General features: G+C 32.1%; 5 protein-coding genes across 12 annotated transcripts; 2 read left to right on the forward strand and 3 right to left on the reverse strand.

The window, feature by feature from the left end:
* The first annotated feature begins 319 nt into the window (after positions 1-319).
* LOC116343583 (putative helicase mov-10-B.2) lies at positions 320-3,537 on the forward strand. The gene is made up of 9 exons (XM_031771737.1): positions 320-849; positions 915-986; positions 1,066-1,354; positions 1,418-1,964; positions 2,027-2,437; positions 2,496-2,783; positions 2,849-2,954; positions 3,037-3,304; positions 3,372-3,537. Exons 1-9 carry the CDS (start codon positions 578-580, stop codon positions 3,522-3,524), a joined length of 2,406 nt encoding a protein of 801 aa, XP_031627597.1. The 5' UTR covers positions 320-577; the 3' UTR covers positions 3,525-3,537.
* Positions 3,538-3,951: 414 nt separating this feature from the next.
* On the forward strand, positions 3,952-6,587 carry LOC116343584 (3'-5' RNA helicase YTHDC2-like). Of its 3 annotated transcripts, none has more exons than XM_031771738.1 (3): positions 3,952-4,007; positions 4,399-4,879; positions 5,009-6,587. In XM_031771738.1, exons 2-3 carry the CDS (start codon positions 4,651-4,653, stop codon positions 6,421-6,423), a joined length of 1,644 nt encoding a protein of 547 aa, XP_031627598.1. In that variant the 5' UTR covers positions 3,952-4,007; positions 4,399-4,650; the 3' UTR covers positions 6,424-6,587. The 3 variants fall into 3 exon arrangements, with proteins under 3 accessions (XP_031627598.1, XP_031627600.1, XP_031627599.1); XM_031771739.1 differs by lacking the exon at positions 3,952-4,007 and adding an exon at positions 4,126-4,172; XM_031771740.1 differs by lacking the exons at positions 3,952-4,007; positions 4,399-4,879 and adding an exon at positions 4,124-4,172.
* A 76-nt stretch (positions 6,588-6,663) lies between these two features.
* LOC116343585 (ATP-dependent DNA/RNA helicase DHX36-like) lies at positions 6,664-8,763 on the reverse strand. 3 transcript variants are annotated; one of them, XM_031771742.1, is made up of 3 exons: positions 8,526-8,729; positions 7,819-8,299; positions 6,664-7,689 (listed from the first exon to the last, which is right to left on the reverse strand). In XM_031771742.1, the coding sequence occupies exons 2-3, from the start codon at positions 8,045-8,047 to the stop codon at positions 6,743-6,745; spliced, it is 1,176 nt and encodes a 391-aa protein (XP_031627602.1). In that variant the 5' UTR covers positions 8,048-8,299; positions 8,526-8,729; the 3' UTR covers positions 6,664-6,742. The 3 variants fall into 3 exon arrangements, with proteins under 3 accessions (XP_031627602.1, XP_031627604.1, XP_031627603.1); XM_031771744.1 differs by lacking the exon at positions 7,819-8,299 and having other exon boundaries at positions 8,579-8,763; XM_031771743.1 differs by lacking the exon at positions 8,526-8,729 and having other exon boundaries at positions 7,819-8,462.
* Positions 8,764-9,110: 347 nt separating this feature from the next.
* On the reverse strand, positions 9,111-11,066 carry LOC116343586. Of its 3 annotated transcripts, none has more exons than XM_031771747.1 (3): positions 10,931-11,066; positions 9,504-9,641; positions 9,111-9,390 (listed from the first exon to the last, which is right to left on the reverse strand). In XM_031771747.1, exons 1-3 carry the CDS (start codon positions 10,999-11,001, stop codon positions 9,216-9,218), a joined length of 384 nt encoding a protein of 127 aa, XP_031627607.1. In that variant the 5' UTR covers positions 11,002-11,066; the 3' UTR covers positions 9,111-9,215. The 3 variants fall into 3 exon arrangements, with proteins under 3 accessions (XP_031627607.1, XP_031627606.1, XP_031627605.1); XM_031771746.1 differs by lacking the exon at positions 10,931-11,066 and adding an exon at positions 9,707-9,835; XM_031771745.1 differs by lacking the exons at positions 9,111-9,390; positions 9,504-9,641 and adding exons at positions 10,271-10,546; positions 10,728-10,865 and having other exon boundaries at positions 10,931-11,065.
* Positions 11,067-13,508: 2,442 nt separating this feature from the next.
* Positions 13,509-15,480, reverse strand: LOC116344218. 2 transcript variants are annotated; one of them, XR_004201391.1, is made up of 3 exons: positions 14,068-14,086; positions 13,800-13,946; positions 13,509-13,728 (listed from the first exon to the last, which is right to left on the reverse strand). XR_004201391.1 is itself a non-coding variant. In XM_031772670.1 (3 exons), exons 1-3 carry the CDS (start codon positions 15,390-15,392, stop codon positions 13,606-13,608), a joined length of 318 nt encoding a protein of 105 aa, XP_031628530.1. In that variant the 5' UTR covers positions 15,393-15,480; the 3' UTR covers positions 13,509-13,605. The 2 variants fall into 2 exon arrangements, 1 of the variants encoding a protein (XP_031628530.1); XM_031772670.1 differs by lacking the exon at positions 14,068-14,086 and adding an exon at positions 15,345-15,480.
* Between the last annotated feature and the right edge of the window lie 11 nt (positions 15,481-15,491).

Consider the following 15,491-nt stretch of genomic DNA (forward strand, 5'->3'; position numbering starts at 1 on the left):
TTTGTACTTTATTGTTGTAAAATAACCATAAAATCAAGGGAAGATCTCAGTCAACACTGATAATCAAGAAATAAGATCCCTTACATCTTAGCCATCATATTTTCAAAAAATGGACCCGAAAAAATACTGGTAAACAAATTGGTCGAAAATTTCCGTTAAAAATGAAGTGTTTTCAAACATTTTAACGGCAGTGCAATGTATACGGCAATCGCTCTGTCTAAACTATTTTGTTATTGACATGTCAATATTTTTTGTATAGACAGTTCTCTCTGTCATGTGTCAAAGTGAAAACATTACAACGGCTCTAGACATATAAAAGATTTTGGTGATCACCAATAAGAAAATAAGTGAAAGCACTCAATAATTATTATATTAAAAAGTGTGATACTTCAAAGTTCACCACTTCCGATAGTAAAGAAAATTTGATTAATCAAACATTCAATTCATCCTAAATAACGTTTTCTTTCATTTCAAACGAAATTTGTCTTTGTTTTGCGTAGAGTTTGAAGATACATTTTGAACCACGTAATCTTTTTCAAATTGTGAAATTGGAGAACATTCTCTAAAACAATTCAAAATGTTGAATTTCATCATCGAAACGTTTAAACAAAGGGTCTTACTTCCTTTCCTCGCATGGTTATGGCATTTTGCAGAATCACTCGATCCCATTGAAAACCATCAGCCAATTGAAAATCATCAATCAAATCAATGGCAAAATACCAATAATGACTCATCGAGACAGTACCCAGAACAGTACAATCCAGATCCGTTTGAATCAAGTTATAGCAATGACCGGTATACATCAAGACAGTTCGGTACAAATTCGTTTGGATCAAGTTATAACAAGAGGTATACATTTTCTAATAGCAAAAATTTGTTGTATTTTTTATAGTAATTATATTGATTCTTTCAAGCCAAATCCCGGATAACTCTACTTCACAACCCACAAGAAAACCAAAAGAGCAATCTTGGTGGGAAAAATTAATGTAATTTCTGAAATATTTATCTTAAAACTTTATTTGTAATTGTGATTTTATAGATAATTGTGTATTATTTCCCGAATAGTGCGTTTGCTGGAGGAATGATCCCATCTGTAGTTGATATAATAAAAAAAGGTGCATTGTTCATAGTTAGATATTGTGGAAAAGATGTTTTGTACGCCAACGCGTCGAATCCAGTCGTGCAATATTATTTGCTAAAATTGCAAAGATCTTCGGAGCATGAATACATAAGTGCTCTTCAAAAAATGCTTCAATTCGAAATGGAGGAGGAAGAAAATGAGCTTAAAAAGTATCAGCGAAACAATGTGAAACTTGAATACCATAAAGATCGCATATTTCATTTTCCAATAACTGTAAGCAAATACAAAATTGTATAATTTGAACATGAAATACTTCTGAAAATTCACTTCTCGCAGGATGACATGACGGAAATGTGCAATGCCATTGATGAAAATCAATTGAATCACTTTATTTTGGTGCCAAATAATCAAGATATATTCCAACGAGAAATCATGGGAAGGATAATGCAACACAAAGACGGAAAAGTTTATATTGAAATAAGAAATGCAGAAGCATTTAAATTAGTTGATACGAAGCAAAAATATACAATGGATTTTCAAGTCATTCGCAAAAATCACGATCTTCAAATGACCGCGTTGCAATATGTCGGGGAACACAATTTGTTTAAATGTTTAATAAAAAATCCCGCATATCATAGAATTGGTGAAATAGTATCTAGATCGCAGGTTAATTATAAGTTATCGCCCGATAATGAAAAAAGTGTCAACATTATTTACTACAAACCATTGGCCCGAGATGAATACAATGAAAATCTATATTCCAACCAACGATATTTTCAATCCAAAGTCTTCATGGGTCTGAATGCTGAACAAAAATCAGCCGTCGTAAATATTGTTAGTGGCAAAAATTTTCCACTGCCTTATTTATTGTATGGTCCGCCTGGTAAATATGAACAAAAATCGTTTTTATAAAACTGATTTCACATATTTTTCTGGTGTTGTTAGGAACTGGCAAAACGATGACACTGGTCGCAGCCATTGAGCAAATTGTACGATTGACGAACAAAAAAATATTAGTTTGTGCAATGTCAAATGCTGCGTGCGATGAAATCACAGAGCGTCTACTGACGGTTTTAAATAAATATGAAATTTATCGATTGTATGCATTTTCATATAATTTGGACAACATAAGCTCATCCATAAAAAAAGTTTGCAATATAGCCGAAGACAAATTGTATAGCCCGCCATTATCAACTTTATACCAGTTTCGCGTCTTAATTTGTACACTTTCCACTGCCGGTTGTTTGGCCGTGAATCGTGCTAATGACTCATTGTTCAACGTACGTCAATTTCAGTATGTCTTTATTGATGAATGCGCCAGTTCGTCCGAAACTATGACATTAATTCCCATATCTGGTAAGATTTTTGTTCTGTTTTATAATTTACATACATGTCATTCACCTCTTTCATTCAGGTTTATGCTCGTCGCCGAAAAAGATTCATGCGAATATTATATTGTCTGGGGATCCAAAGCAACTCCCTGCCGTCATTAAATCAAAGAAAGCCGAGGAATTGGGTTTTAAGATTTCATTGATGGAACATTTGTTGGAAAAGGGCATTTATAAACGTGACAGAAAATCTGACAAATTTGATGAAACATATATTACGCAATTAGTTCAAAACTATCGATCCCACAAAGCAATTCTACAAATTCCCAACAAACTTTTTTACGATGATCAATTGAAAGCAATGGCATCAGAAGGTATACTTTTATCTCAGTTTATATCACAACACAAAACTCATAATTTTTTTTAAATCTAAAAACAGAAATAACACAACGGTTTCTTCATGCACAAATTTTACCATCGAAGAATTTTCCCATCATTTTTAAATCAGTGCAAGGATTTTATGAAAGAGAAGAAAAAGATAAAAGGTTTATTTCATTATCTATTCTCTGATTGATGAATTTCAATAATAATTTAAATTAATTTTAAATTTTACTACTTTCGAAATAGTTTATTCAATAAAAAGGAGATCGATACGGTCATTTCTTACGTGAATAAACTGTTACAGAATAAAAATCCTCCTGTCGATCAATCGGATATTGGCATTGTGACTCCGTACAAAGCACAGTGTAAAAGAATCACCCAAATTTGTCGCAAAAACAACTGGAATATCACCGTTGGTACATCCGAAGTTTTCCAAGGTAAAGAGAAAGCAGTGATGATTGTGTCTACCGTACGAGCTGGCGGAAAGTATTTGGGATTCGTGAATGATCCAAGAGTAAGCATTTTGGTCTTGTTAGTTTTGGCATTTGTTTAAAATTTTACGTTTAATTCCATCATTTCAGCGAATGAATGTGGTTCTTACTCGGGCTAAGAGTCTTTTGATCATTGTGGGCGATCCGCATACGCTTGCGCTAGATGAAAATTGGGCCGCTTTAATCAAATTTTGTTTGGATAATAAGTGCTTGATACAAAGTTCCAAAAAGATTAAAATGTGATGTTACATATAAAGATTGATATACTTTGTCATTTTCATCCTATTTTCTGGTTCGAATTGAGTTTTTTTTTAATGTAATTACTGTTTTGGAATGTTTTGTAAAGCTTGTCACAAAAAGTTAAAACAAATGTTTTCCTATTTTTTGCAAAACGCAACAGCGAATTTCTGAAAAATATTTCATGTCGAGACTTTCAATCATTAAGTATATTAAGTCTAAAAGGTCTACAATTTCAAAATAAAATACACTATTGTGTTGAAACAAAACTTTTTTGCGCTGAAAATGTTTAAAAATGTACACGTGGAATATTAAAAGTTTTTGAGAAAAATAAATTGTTTTGAGATATTGAACAAGTTACAACTGTTGTAGACTGAATGGTGTTTGTGCCATGAATGTGTAAACCCGGATTCAACAAGTCGAATTAGACCAACCCCCCCTGATGTCAAACAATGAAAAAAGATTCATAACATACAACACCATCTCTTGGTATGCCACATATCTGTTTTTTTCTCCACAATGTGGAGAAAGTGTTTACGTATACGTATACGTTGACATTAATAATCTGTCAAAACCGTAAACACATTATTTTCATAACACAATTTTGCGAGAGTTCCTATTAGTTGAAAAAAATTAAATTTTTGTGTGCAAACTGTAAGTTATTTTGTGATTTTATTGTGTTTAGATTGAATACGATTTCATAAATTGTTGAAAAGTGATTTTACAGTAACAAGAAATGTAAAGCAGAGAGAAAAAAACCAATAAATGAGTTTAGAACGTTTAGAATCATATGCACATTTTCGTGATATTCTAACCTCAATCGCTCTTCACTCTCAGTTTAACATTTTTTATATCAACAATTATTTTATAATTTAAACAGGAAACGCAAAATGGTTTGGTGCGATATATGCCAGCAGAATATTTCGGGAAACATTTACAAGCACAAAAGAGTTGAGCTTAGTTGGGATCGAGGTGGTATTAAATTGATTAAACAGGAAGATAAAACTCTGATCGAAGCTATACAAAACGAAAAAACATTCGTTGGACCTTCGCTGTTATATTTGAAACGTCTCGCAAATTATGCGGTAACACAAAATTTTCAAGCCACATTTTTTGGAGTCGACTCCAAGCAATGCCAAGCAATCCCAATTTGAAGATAATTCTAATGTCAGCAACGCTAAACAGCGAAAAATTCAGTAGATATTTCAATGGTTGTCCGATTATCGATGTGCCTGGACGTACTTTTGATGTTCAAACTATGCATCTCGAAGAAGTATTAATCAAAACAGAATACAAAACGAGCAAAATGGCCACATATTTGGAAGAGAATCAAGTATCGCAAATTCGGCGTATAAAAGATGGTAACTATTAAATGACATACTAGATATTACATATCGGTTGCCTTATAAAGCACAAAGATTAAATCGTTGCTTAGAAAAACGCATCTTTACGTAACATATTAATTTATTGTTTATTATTTCATTCTATAGAAGACATGCCGCGATCATATCGCTTAATGTGCGACAGTCGCCTGGATTCTTATATTTTGCGAAAAGATTGTGAATCATTTGAAAACGTTTTTTCTCTCATTGAAGGCGACTACATGCCGGCCAATTATGTTCATCGTACAAAGCAACGCACCGTGTTGGGAATTGCTGCGGAAAATGGTTCACTGAATATGATGTTAAAGCTTTTGGCTTTTGATGAAAGTGCGACCTTTAAAGATCCATTTGGTAAAAGCGCAATTGATTATGCGAAAGAAAATAAACAAGAGGAATGTTGTGAGGGTTGTGAGCTCTTAATGTGTTATGAACGTGTGACATCCACCACAACATGGAAAAATTACGTGGAAATTGGAAGAGCGTATCGATCAACACAAGGCACACAAAATATTATTGATCACAACTTACTTTTTCATGTCATTGATCATATCCATGAAAATACGTCAAAAAATGGCGCTATTCTTGTATTTTTGCCCAGCTACGACGATATATGCGAACAACATGAAAAGTTAGTAAGCGTACATGGATTACAGGATTGGGGTTATAAGATTTTTGCGCTGCATAGCGAACTAAATGATGAAAACAATGAGGGTCATGCTCATGTCTTTGATCGCATGGAAAATGGCGTTCGAAAAATAATATTATCTACAAATATTGCAGAAACAGCACTTACAATAGATGATGTCGTCTACGTTGCAAGCGAAAATATTACAAATTTGGGTAAACACGGTAAACATTTGGTAAACATGCCAATCGATTGTCAATTGAGTAAGACACTCTTCTACGCAATTATTTTGCGATGTTTGGATCCCATTGTTATGATTTCCAGTGCACTGTCGGTGAAAGATTTATTCGTACTTTCATTTGAAAATACACAGGAAGTGACTGAAAAAATCAATGAAACAAAAAATCGATTCGCAGAAAATAAATATAGCGACCATCAACTGTATTTCAATATAATTCAAAATTGGTCGAAACAATTACGGGAACATCAACGAAAATTTTGTGTCGAGAATTACATTTCACAAGGTAACATGTTAAAAGCCGAAGGCATTCGACGTTTAATCTTCGACTACATATGCAAATCTGGTATGATTTCGCAATCAATGCGTGAATTGAACGAAAATTCCAGCAATTGGAATGTGGTGAACGCATGCATCATGGCTGGGTTTTATCCTAACCATATTGTGAATAATGGGAACAGCATTGGAAATACCCATCCACATCCGTCATCTGTTGTGTCACAAGCTAGCCTAAATCAACCTGGACTTGTGGTATTTGAACAAAAACAAAAACGAAAGAACGGCAACTTTGTTCTGAAAAATATTTCAGTTTTACCATCGGAAGCTGAAAGTTTGTTACCAAAATTGGAAGAACTTTTATGCCAATTTGTTCGTTATTGATACAAAAAAAATTCATATTATCGTTCCAACTTATTTTTTATATTTACCATAATTTTAATACCGATCATTCATTTATTATTAGTCAATAGTAATAGTTTCGTTTCATTTTCTGCGCAATGAATGCGATATAATAAGAAAATTACACAAATTGCCTTAGTTATAATGTACACAAAAAAAAAATTATTTCAAAGTGAATTCAATTGAATACATTGAATACAAAATAATTTATACGTTTATACCTTTGCCGAAAATAAAAGCCATTTTTCATCTTTCTAAATAAATTGGACTGAAATTACATTTATTTGATTAATATGTTTTTTTAAAATAAAATTTGAAAAATAGTTTTCGCTATAGGCACTCGTACAATTTCTGCTGGCTTATATTTGTGCATCATTTTGTATTGTTCCAATGAATACAAACGATAACAGAAGCCGTTTTGAACGCGACCAGCTCTGCCACTGCGCTGTTTTGCACATGCCTGTGAAATAGACTTTAATTCGAGAATGGTCGATTTGGTTTCCGCGTCATAAAACAGCGATTTTGCTTTTCCGGCATCAATAACGTAGACGACATCATCTATTGTAAGTGCTGTTTCTGCAATATTTGTAGATAATATTATTTTTCGAACGCCATTTTCCATGCGATCAAAGACATGAGCATGACCCTCATTGTTTTCATCATTTAGTTCGCTATGCAGCGCAAAAATCTTATAACCCCAATCCTGTAATCCATGTACGCTTACTAACTTTTCATGTTGTTCGCATATATCGTCGTAGCTGGGCAAAAATACAAGAATAGCGCCATTTTTTGACGTATTTTCATGGATATGATCAATGACATGAAAAAGTAAGTTGTGATCAATAATATTTTGTGTGCCTTGTGTTGATCGATACGCTCTTCCAATTTCCACGTAATTTTTCCATGTTGTGGTGGATGTCACACGTTCATAACACATTAAGAGCTCACAACCCTCACAACATTCCTCTTGTTTATTTTCTTTCGCATAATCAATTGCGCTTTTACCAAATGGATCTTTAAAGGTCGCACTTTCATCAAAAGCCAAAAGCTTTAACATCATATTCAGTGAACCATTTTCCGCAGCAATTCCCAACACGGTGCGTTGCTTTGTACGATGAACATAATTGGCCGGCATGTAGTCGCCTTCAATGAGAGAAAAAACGTTTTCAAATGATTCACAATCTTTTCGCAAAATATAAGAATCCAGGCGACTGTCGCACATTAAGCGATATGATCGCGGCATGTCTTCTATAGAATGAAATAATAAACAATAAATTAATATGTTACGTAAAGATGCGTTTTTCTAAGCAACGATTTAATCTTTGTGCTTTATAAGGCAACCGATATGTAATATCTAGTATGTCATTTAATAGTTACCATCTTTTATACGCCGAATTTGCGATACTTGATTCTCTTCCAAATATGTGGCCATTTTGCTCGTTTTGTATTCTGTTTTGATTAATACTTCTTCGAGATGCATAGTTTGAACATCAAAAGTACGTCCAGGCACATCGATAATCGGACAACCATTGAAATATCTACTGAATTTTTCGCTGTTTAGCGTTGCTGACATTAGAATTATCTTCAAATTGGGATTGCTTGGCATTGCTTGGAGTCGACTCCAAAAAATGTGGCTTGAAAATTTTGTGTTACCGCATAATTTGCGAGACGTTTCAAATATAACAGCGAAGGTCCAACGAATGTTTTTTCGTTTTGTATAGCTTCGATCAGAGTTTTATCTTCCTGTTTAATCAATTTAATACCACCTCGATCCCAACTGTGCTCAACTCTTTTGTGCTTGTAAATGTTTCCCGAAATATTCTGCTGGCATATATCGCACCAAACCATTTTGCGTTTCCTGTTTAAATTATAAAATAATTGTTGATATAAAAAATGTTAAACTGAGAGTGAAGAGCGATTGAGGTTAGAATATCACGAAAATGTGCATATGATTCTAAACGTTCTAAACTCATTTATTGGTTTTTTTCTCTCTGCTTTACATTTCTTGTTACTGTAAAATCACTTTTCAACAATTTATGAAATCGTATTCAATCTAAACACAATAAAATCACAAAATAGCTTACAGTTTGCACACAAAAACTATCGCAAAATTGCGTTATGAAAATAATGTGTTTACGGTTTTGACAGATTATTAATGTCGACGTATACGTAACCACAGCTGTCATAATATATACGTAACTTCGTATTTTCACATTGTGGAGAATTTTTTCTGTTTCATTAATAATGAATCATTATTTTCTGTAATAAATAGAAATTTATTTATTTATAATTCTAATAGAATGAATTTGAAAAAATAAATAGAATCATTTATATGAAATAAAAATAATTCTAATTTGAAATAATACGATTTTGTTAGGTTCCCATAGAATGGTGTGAGTATTTATAATTTAGTTGTATTATTTTATATGCTTTATGTGTGTGTACAATGATTTTTAATTGATTTAATTTCAATTCGATTTACTTGAATGATTTTTAATACAATTTTTGTGTTGAAACTATAACATTCAAATACATTCCAAATTATTGAAATAAATTTGATTTTTGCATCTAATTCACACTAAAATCAGATGGCGCTCATTAGCGAGGTTCGCAAAAAAAAGTCTCCAATCTCATATACGTCAACCCCCCTTGAATTAGACAAACTATTATTTTTCGTGTTTTATCTACCGATTGGTAGAAATGGTACTTGTTTTAGTACTTTTATTAAGCATATACAATTTTATTTTATTATATAATTTCAATTATTGGAATGTTTATTTTCCTCCTTTCTTTTGTTTTTTAGCATCCTTTTTCGCTTTCTTTTCTTGTCTCTTTTTGTCGTTCTTTCCGCTCTTTTGGCCTGGTTTAAGGGCCTTATCCTTCTTAGCTTTCTTAGCTTTTGGGGCTGCGCCATCTTGTTGTGGTACATCTGCTGCAGCGTCTCCAGCTCTGAATTTAAAATAATACATATTTGAACATTTGACATGAAGTGAATCATATTATGAAGGGACCACAACTGTGAGTGTCTCAATTTTAAAATTCAAATGAAATGAAATACTAACTCTGGCATCAATTCATCACCAACTTTTGCTTCAGCTGGGGAGTCTACAGGTCCATCATCAACTGGTAAATCGTCACTGACTGGTGCAGATGCTGCTGCTGATGCTGCTACTGCTCCTTTCTTTGCCTTTTTCTTACCCCTGTAGTATAAAATTGACCATTTAAAATTGCATGAAAATTGTAATTAATTAAACTAAAATCTTACGCATCGGCTGGCAGTGTTACGGCTACCAAGACGATGAGAGCGAAGATAAAAAGATTGCGGAAAAATATCATATTGGTTTAGTTGATATTTCTTGAGATGATATCTCTGAATGAACTGAATTAACCTCTGCTACTCTACCCCATTTATACACAATTTTCGGAAAAATATTTGAAAGAAATTTTATATCGTATTGTATAATAACAAAAAAAAAATCTAAGAACCTATCATTTGAAAGTCTATGAGTCAAATTATACCGTCCTGTTTCTTATTGATGAATAATAATACATTCCATCATGATGATAATATTATAAGTTTAAGGTATTTAACTCAATTCTGGAACACATTTTATGGATAGACATTTCTGTTATAAAACGCGCTGATGCAAATTGCGACGAATTTAATAAGAAAATTGTTGAGAAATGAGAGAAAACGAGTCTAAAATGTTCAAAAATGAAAATAAAATGTTTTGATGTGAGATGAACAAGTTATAGCTGTTGTAGACTGAATGGTGCTTGTGCCATGAAAGTGTAAAACCTGGATTCTACTAATCGAATTAGACAATTATTTTATGGATTTATCTACTCATTTGTAGAAATGGTGCTTTTTTAAAACTTTTATTGAGAATATAACATTTTAAATAATTTCAATTATTGGAATGTTTATTTTCCTCCTTTCTTTTGTTTTTTAGCGTCTTTTTTGGCTGCCTTTTGTGCTTGCTTTTCTGATTTCGACACTCTTGGTTTAGGGCCCTTTTCCTTCTTAGCCTGTTTCTTACTAAGTTTCTTATCTTTTGGGGCTGCGCCATCTTGTTGTGGTACATCTGCTGAAGCGTCTCCACCTCTGCATTTAAAATAATACATATTTCAACATTTGAAATGAATTTGAATTATTTTACTGTTCACTATCAATTCTTTGAAATGTGAAAAAAATAAGTAAACAGTTTCATTTACATATTTAATATATTTGATGAGCCAACTTTGAGTGTCTCAATATTAAAAACCAAATGAAATGAAATACTAACTCTGTCATCAATTCATCACCAACTTTCGCTTCAGCTGGGGAGTCTACAGGTCCATCATCAGCTAGTGAATCGTCACTGACTGGTGCAGATTCTGCTGCTGATGCTGCTACTGCTTCTTTCTTTGCCTTTTTCTTACCCCTGTAGTATAAAATTGATCATTTAAAATTGCATGAAAATTGTAATTAATTAAACTAAAATCTTACGCATCGGCTGGCAGTGTTACGGCTACCAAGACGATGAGAGCGAAGATAAAAAGATTGCGGAAAAATAGCATATTGGTTTAGTCAGGTTTAGTTGATATTTCTTGAGATGATATCTCTGAATGAACTGAATTAACCTCTACTGCTCTACCCCATTTATACACATTTTTCGGAAAAAATATTTGAAAGGAATTTTATATCGTACAATAGCAAAAAAGAATTCTAAGAAACTATCATTTGAAAGTCTATGAGTCAAATTATACCGGCCTGTTTCTTCTCGATAAATAATAATAAATTCCATCATGATGATAATATTATAAGTTTAAGTCAACTCTGGAACACATTTGCTAGATAGACATTTCTGTTATAACACACGCTGATGTAAATTGCGACGAATTTAATGATAACAATTTTGAGAAATGAGAGAAAACAAGTTCAAATAAAATTGTATAAATGATGAAAATTCATTAATGTTATATTAATTTCTTGGAAAGACAATTGTTCATCTATTGATTATAAACAATTTTTTATGGTGCCATTCGATTTGTGCCGATTTTCTTAAAACTGGTCAAGTTTCACTGCTTTCTATTCTTATGCTTGCTTACTGAAAACACTAAAAATTGCTTTGGAAACATCAACTTTTTCAGTTTTACGACGAATCTTTGTAGTTTTATAAATTTTGGCTTTAATTTTGACTACTTTCAGGCTTTTTGTAAAACTGGTCGGATCTTAATCATCGAAACGGTTTGTCCATAAATTTACATATGGAAATATCTTTTTGTTCATTTAAAGAATTTGAACAATGATGCACTTCCGTAGTCTATTTTGTTTTATCGGCATATTTGATTATTTTTCATGATTAAAATATTAAATCATTCTCTGTACAAAACTTTTGACAAAGGTATCACGGACTATGAATAGAATTATAGAAGCACACATGGGACATGTAATCGATGTCATTGTTGTTGAAATATTAGGAAAAAAGTACTATATATTGTTTCGATAAATAATGGTAATATAATGCACTCATACAATTCAAATATAACATTATTCATTTGGATAGTGCGCATCAAATCTGTTTGTCAACGGATGATATTTTCTTAACTACATCAATTTTATAAAATTAGCTCAGGAGGCCAAAAGAACAACGGTCTTTGACACTTTATAACATTATTTACATAAAGCGGAAATTTGGAAAATAAATCTGAATTTATTTTGATTCACTCAAGTCTTCGTCGCGCATACATTGTATTGTCTCTTATTCGTCTCTTATTCGACAATAAAAAAAGGATAGCAGGGCATAAAATGAGAAACATTGCTGCAGAAGAAATTGAAGAGTAAAAAAAGTTCAGTCAAATAAACTAAAAAAGCTTCCGGCATTCAACATTTGTTTTTCTTTATTCAACGAAATAAAAAATTCTTCTCCAATTTCGAACATACATCATCATCTATGGCTAAGTGACTCAACTGGTCTTGTTCGTTTGAATTTGTTTGTCGAATTTTTACAGTCATTACTAATGATCCCTTATTTCACAATTTAAGTCAATACTTACCTCATGCTCTGGTGGAAGGTTGTTTACTTCCTTTGACTAAAATGAAATTATCAATAAAAACTGCTTGAAACTGTTGGTGAATCATTGGACATGATGAATGATCTTGGCTAAGTAATAAAAGTCAATGGCGAATAAAAATTAATTGTCTTAATATACTATATGTATTTGAATGCATAATATCAGACATTCTGTCTCAGAATAATTCATTTTGGTTTTATTTAAGGACCGAGTCTTGTTAACGATGATGCATTGCTGATGAAATTAAAAATATGAAACTAAACAAACAAAATCAAAAATCTTATTTATTCCCCGAGAATTGAATAATTTTGTAGAATGAATTCAAATAATTGTTGTGACTTTTTTGCACGCCTTTTATTACTCCTAGCTAATCTCAGGTCTATCTCCGAAGTTTGGACTTCAAACTAACCAAGTAAAAATTGTTGACGCAAACTCATCCAAGATGTATACATACTATATGTTCACGCTCAAAACTGTTATATTTTTTGAGCATGCTATTGATATTGTAAAATGGACATACATTTTTTGTTGATTGAAACAAAAGTTTTTCAAGTATGAAAGGCGAACAAGATCAAGATTTTATGTTGGAATTGAAAAAAAAGGAAATTTACTTTTGCATCACTTATTTCAGTCAATGAACCACCGATATGGGTCATGTTGTCATGTGAGTCACGAGGAAAAGACATTGAAATAGTGACTCATATCATACAAAATGCTGTAAATTGAGAGAAACGAGGAAACAGCATTGTATTCATATAACTGAATTTTTTAGCAATTGTGGAGTATTGGAAATGATTTTTGTGTTGTGTATGAAATGGATAGACAGAGACCACTTAAATGATTTGGTGTCTGTATACAGCATATATGCTACATAACGCACAAAGAGACATCAAAATAAGTGTATAAGGACATGGAGTGAATATCGTGATGATATAGAACAGCGAGGGGACAATACCACATATGGGGAAACACTTTGATAAGAATGGATTTCAAAAAGCAAACACAAAGAATTATTGTTCAATGATGTCTATAGCAAACTGTTTTATTTATACTTGCACAAAAATTTATTGAAATAATTCAATAGAAAAAGTAAATTTACATCTTCATTCAGTTTTTATTTTCGGAAATGTTTGAAACAAATTCAGTTGTCTTATTTTTGACATTTTCGTAAAGTTCACCCGTTTTTTCCCCCAACTTCTTTGCATTTGTGGTAAATGTATCGGCCAATTTCTGAAAAATCCAATAGAAAAGGAAAAACGTAATGATATTGGAAGAAAAAGTCGAGAAACGTTTCAACATACGGCTGCATTCTCTTTAGTTACTGTTTTATCCCAATATTCTGATACATCTTTTTGGAATTGACCGATATTAGATTTCCATGAATTTAATATACTTTGAGTTGTGGTTTCGCTTTCACTTCCACGGGATATACGAGCTGCGAAAGAAAGCTGAAATGAGAAATGAATAAAAGTTAATTCGCAATTATTTGCATACATAGGTCGTTTAAACCAAAGCCTAATCCAAAAGTGCAATGCACGTGAAAACATTGCAGCCAAATTTGTTACATACTTTTCAGCCTATCACTTTATTGATGTCTTATATCTGTGCGTAGTTGGGAAAGTATGCGGCACTAAATTTAAGTGAGTCGATCTCTATCTTTTTGTATTTGTTTGACTCATCAAAATTGTTGAATTTTTCTACGAAACCATTTTTCCAGTAAAACCATTTTCCAGTTTAAAGTCGAAATATAGCCAGATAACCTCTGATAATGGATTCTTTTACATGATAGAACATGAAACAGTCTTGACATTTAAGAAAATATTTCGAACAGAGCAAGTAAAAGAATCCATTCATTCACGTGATAAAATATACAATTTTCGGAGATAAGAAAGTTCAAGCAACCGAACAGCAGCAATATTAAAATGATTACATGAAAGAAGTAATGTAAAAAATTGAATCGCACATGTTTTACGTTCAGCATTGAGTTTGACAAAGAGCACATTTTTGACATCAAAAAAGAAATATATATTTTTTTCCATTCATCAATTCACTTTGGACAATGTCCAATGTCCATACAACAAAAAGTGCTTATCGCAATGACTAATAATGAATGAATTCGTCAACAATAGATTCATTGATTCGAAATAAAAGGGAATTTATTTAATTTTATTCTGTTAATTTGCAAATGTCCACAACATAAAGCACTTTTTGAGCGTTAAACCGTGACGGTCTCAACAAAAAGTTCAAGTGCCCTTGAACGTAAATGAGGAAACGAAGGAAGCAAAAAAAAAAAAAAAATTAACAGAACACACGTCGCTCAATTTGATATGGGTTTTGAATACTATATTTCTGTTTTCACGTCATTTGTGTTTGGCACTCTAAGATTTTGCAAGTAATTCGAAAAGCATAATCGAAATAAATATTTTGGCAAATATGACTTACAATTGAAATGACAAACACAGAAATGTTGTATAATTTTAAAACAAATATATATTAAACAATGATTGGGAATTCAATTCACACATTCAATTCTCCGCATATATCGAAAATATTCAAGCACTTCTCTGTTATTGATATGCCCTTTGAACAGGGTGGAGTCAAAGTTTAAATTTCAATCATTTGATTGAATTGGCATTCGGAATTTATTCATTTCGCGTGATATTAAAAGAGAGAGATTCCAAAAACCTTCCAGAAACTGACTCATTTCAATAAATTCGTAGATGTTATTTTGTCTTTTCTATAATTTTCCTTTTACAACATCAACAATTCTGAACCATTGTTAAATGAAGTTCTTGTTGAAACCAGTGAAATTGAATACAAAAAAAAAATTGTTTTTAAAAACTCACTTGAGCAATGCAGAAGACGGCCAAAAAAATCAATGCCAATTTTGCCATTTTAATTATATTTTAATGACTATTCGAGTATAAACAAATTTGAAATGCACGTAAATAGTTTAAAGTAGCTTCAAGTTCACTCTCCAACGTTCGGCAATC

This window comes from Contarinia nasturtii, unplaced genomic scaffold, assembly GCF_009176525.2.
Source record: "Contarinia nasturtii isolate CC-2019 unplaced genomic scaffold, AAFC_CNas_1.1 Cnas_scaffold_1037, whole genome shotgun sequence".
Classification (NCBI taxonomy): domain Eukaryota; kingdom Metazoa; phylum Arthropoda; class Insecta; order Diptera; family Cecidomyiidae; genus Contarinia; species Contarinia nasturtii.

Bases quoted from the DNA above. Each gene is read 5' to 3' on its own strand.
- LOC116343584 (XM_031771738.1), top strand. From the start codon at position 4,651: ATGCCAAGCAATCCCAATTTGAAGATAATTCTAATGTCAGCAACGCTA. The intron at 4,880-5,008 runs GTAACTATTAAA...TTCATTCTATAG, and splicing joins AATTCGGCGTATAAAAGATG to AAGACATGCCGCGATCATAT.
- LOC116343586 (XM_031771745.1), bottom strand. From the start codon at position 11,001: ATGCTATTTTTCCGCAATCTTTTTATCTTCGCTCTCATCGTCTTGGTA. The intron at 10,866-10,930 runs GTAAGATTTTAG...TTTATACTACAG, and splicing joins GTAACACTGCCAGCCGATGC to GGGTAAGAAAAAGGCAAAGA. The intron at 10,547-10,727 runs GTTAGTATTTCA...TTTTAAATGCAG, and splicing joins GGTGATGAATTGATGACAGA to AGGTGGAGACGCTTCAGCAG.
- LOC116344218 (XM_031772670.1), bottom strand. From the start codon at position 15,392: ATGGCAAAATTGGCATTGATTTTTTTGGCCGTCTTCTGCATTGCTCAA. The intron at 13,947-15,344 runs GTGAGTTTTTAA...TTCTCATTTCAG, and splicing joins CCGTCTTCTGCATTGCTCAA to CTTTCTTTCGCAGCTCGTAT. The intron at 13,729-13,799 runs GTATGTTGAAAC...TGGATTTTTCAG, and splicing joins TAACTAAAGAGAATGCAGCC to AAATTGGCCGATACATTTAC.
- LOC116343583 (XM_031771737.1), top strand. From the start codon at position 578: ATGTTGAATTTCATCATCGAAACGTTTAAACAAAGGGTCTTACTTCCT. The intron at 1,965-2,026 runs GTAAATATGAAC...TGGTGTTGTTAG, and splicing joins TTTATTGTATGGTCCGCCTG to GAACTGGCAAAACGATGACA. The intron at 2,955-3,036 runs GTTTATTTCATT...CTTTCGAAATAG, and splicing joins AGAGAAGAAAAAGATAAAAG to TTTATTCAATAAAAAGGAGA.
- LOC116343585 (XM_031771742.1), bottom strand. From the start codon at position 8,047: ATGCCAAGCAATCCCAATTTGAAGATAATTCTAATGTCAGCAACGCTA. The intron at 7,690-7,818 runs GTAACTATTAAA...TTCATTCTATAG, and splicing joins AATTCGGCGTATAAAAGATG to AAGACATGCCGCGATCATAT.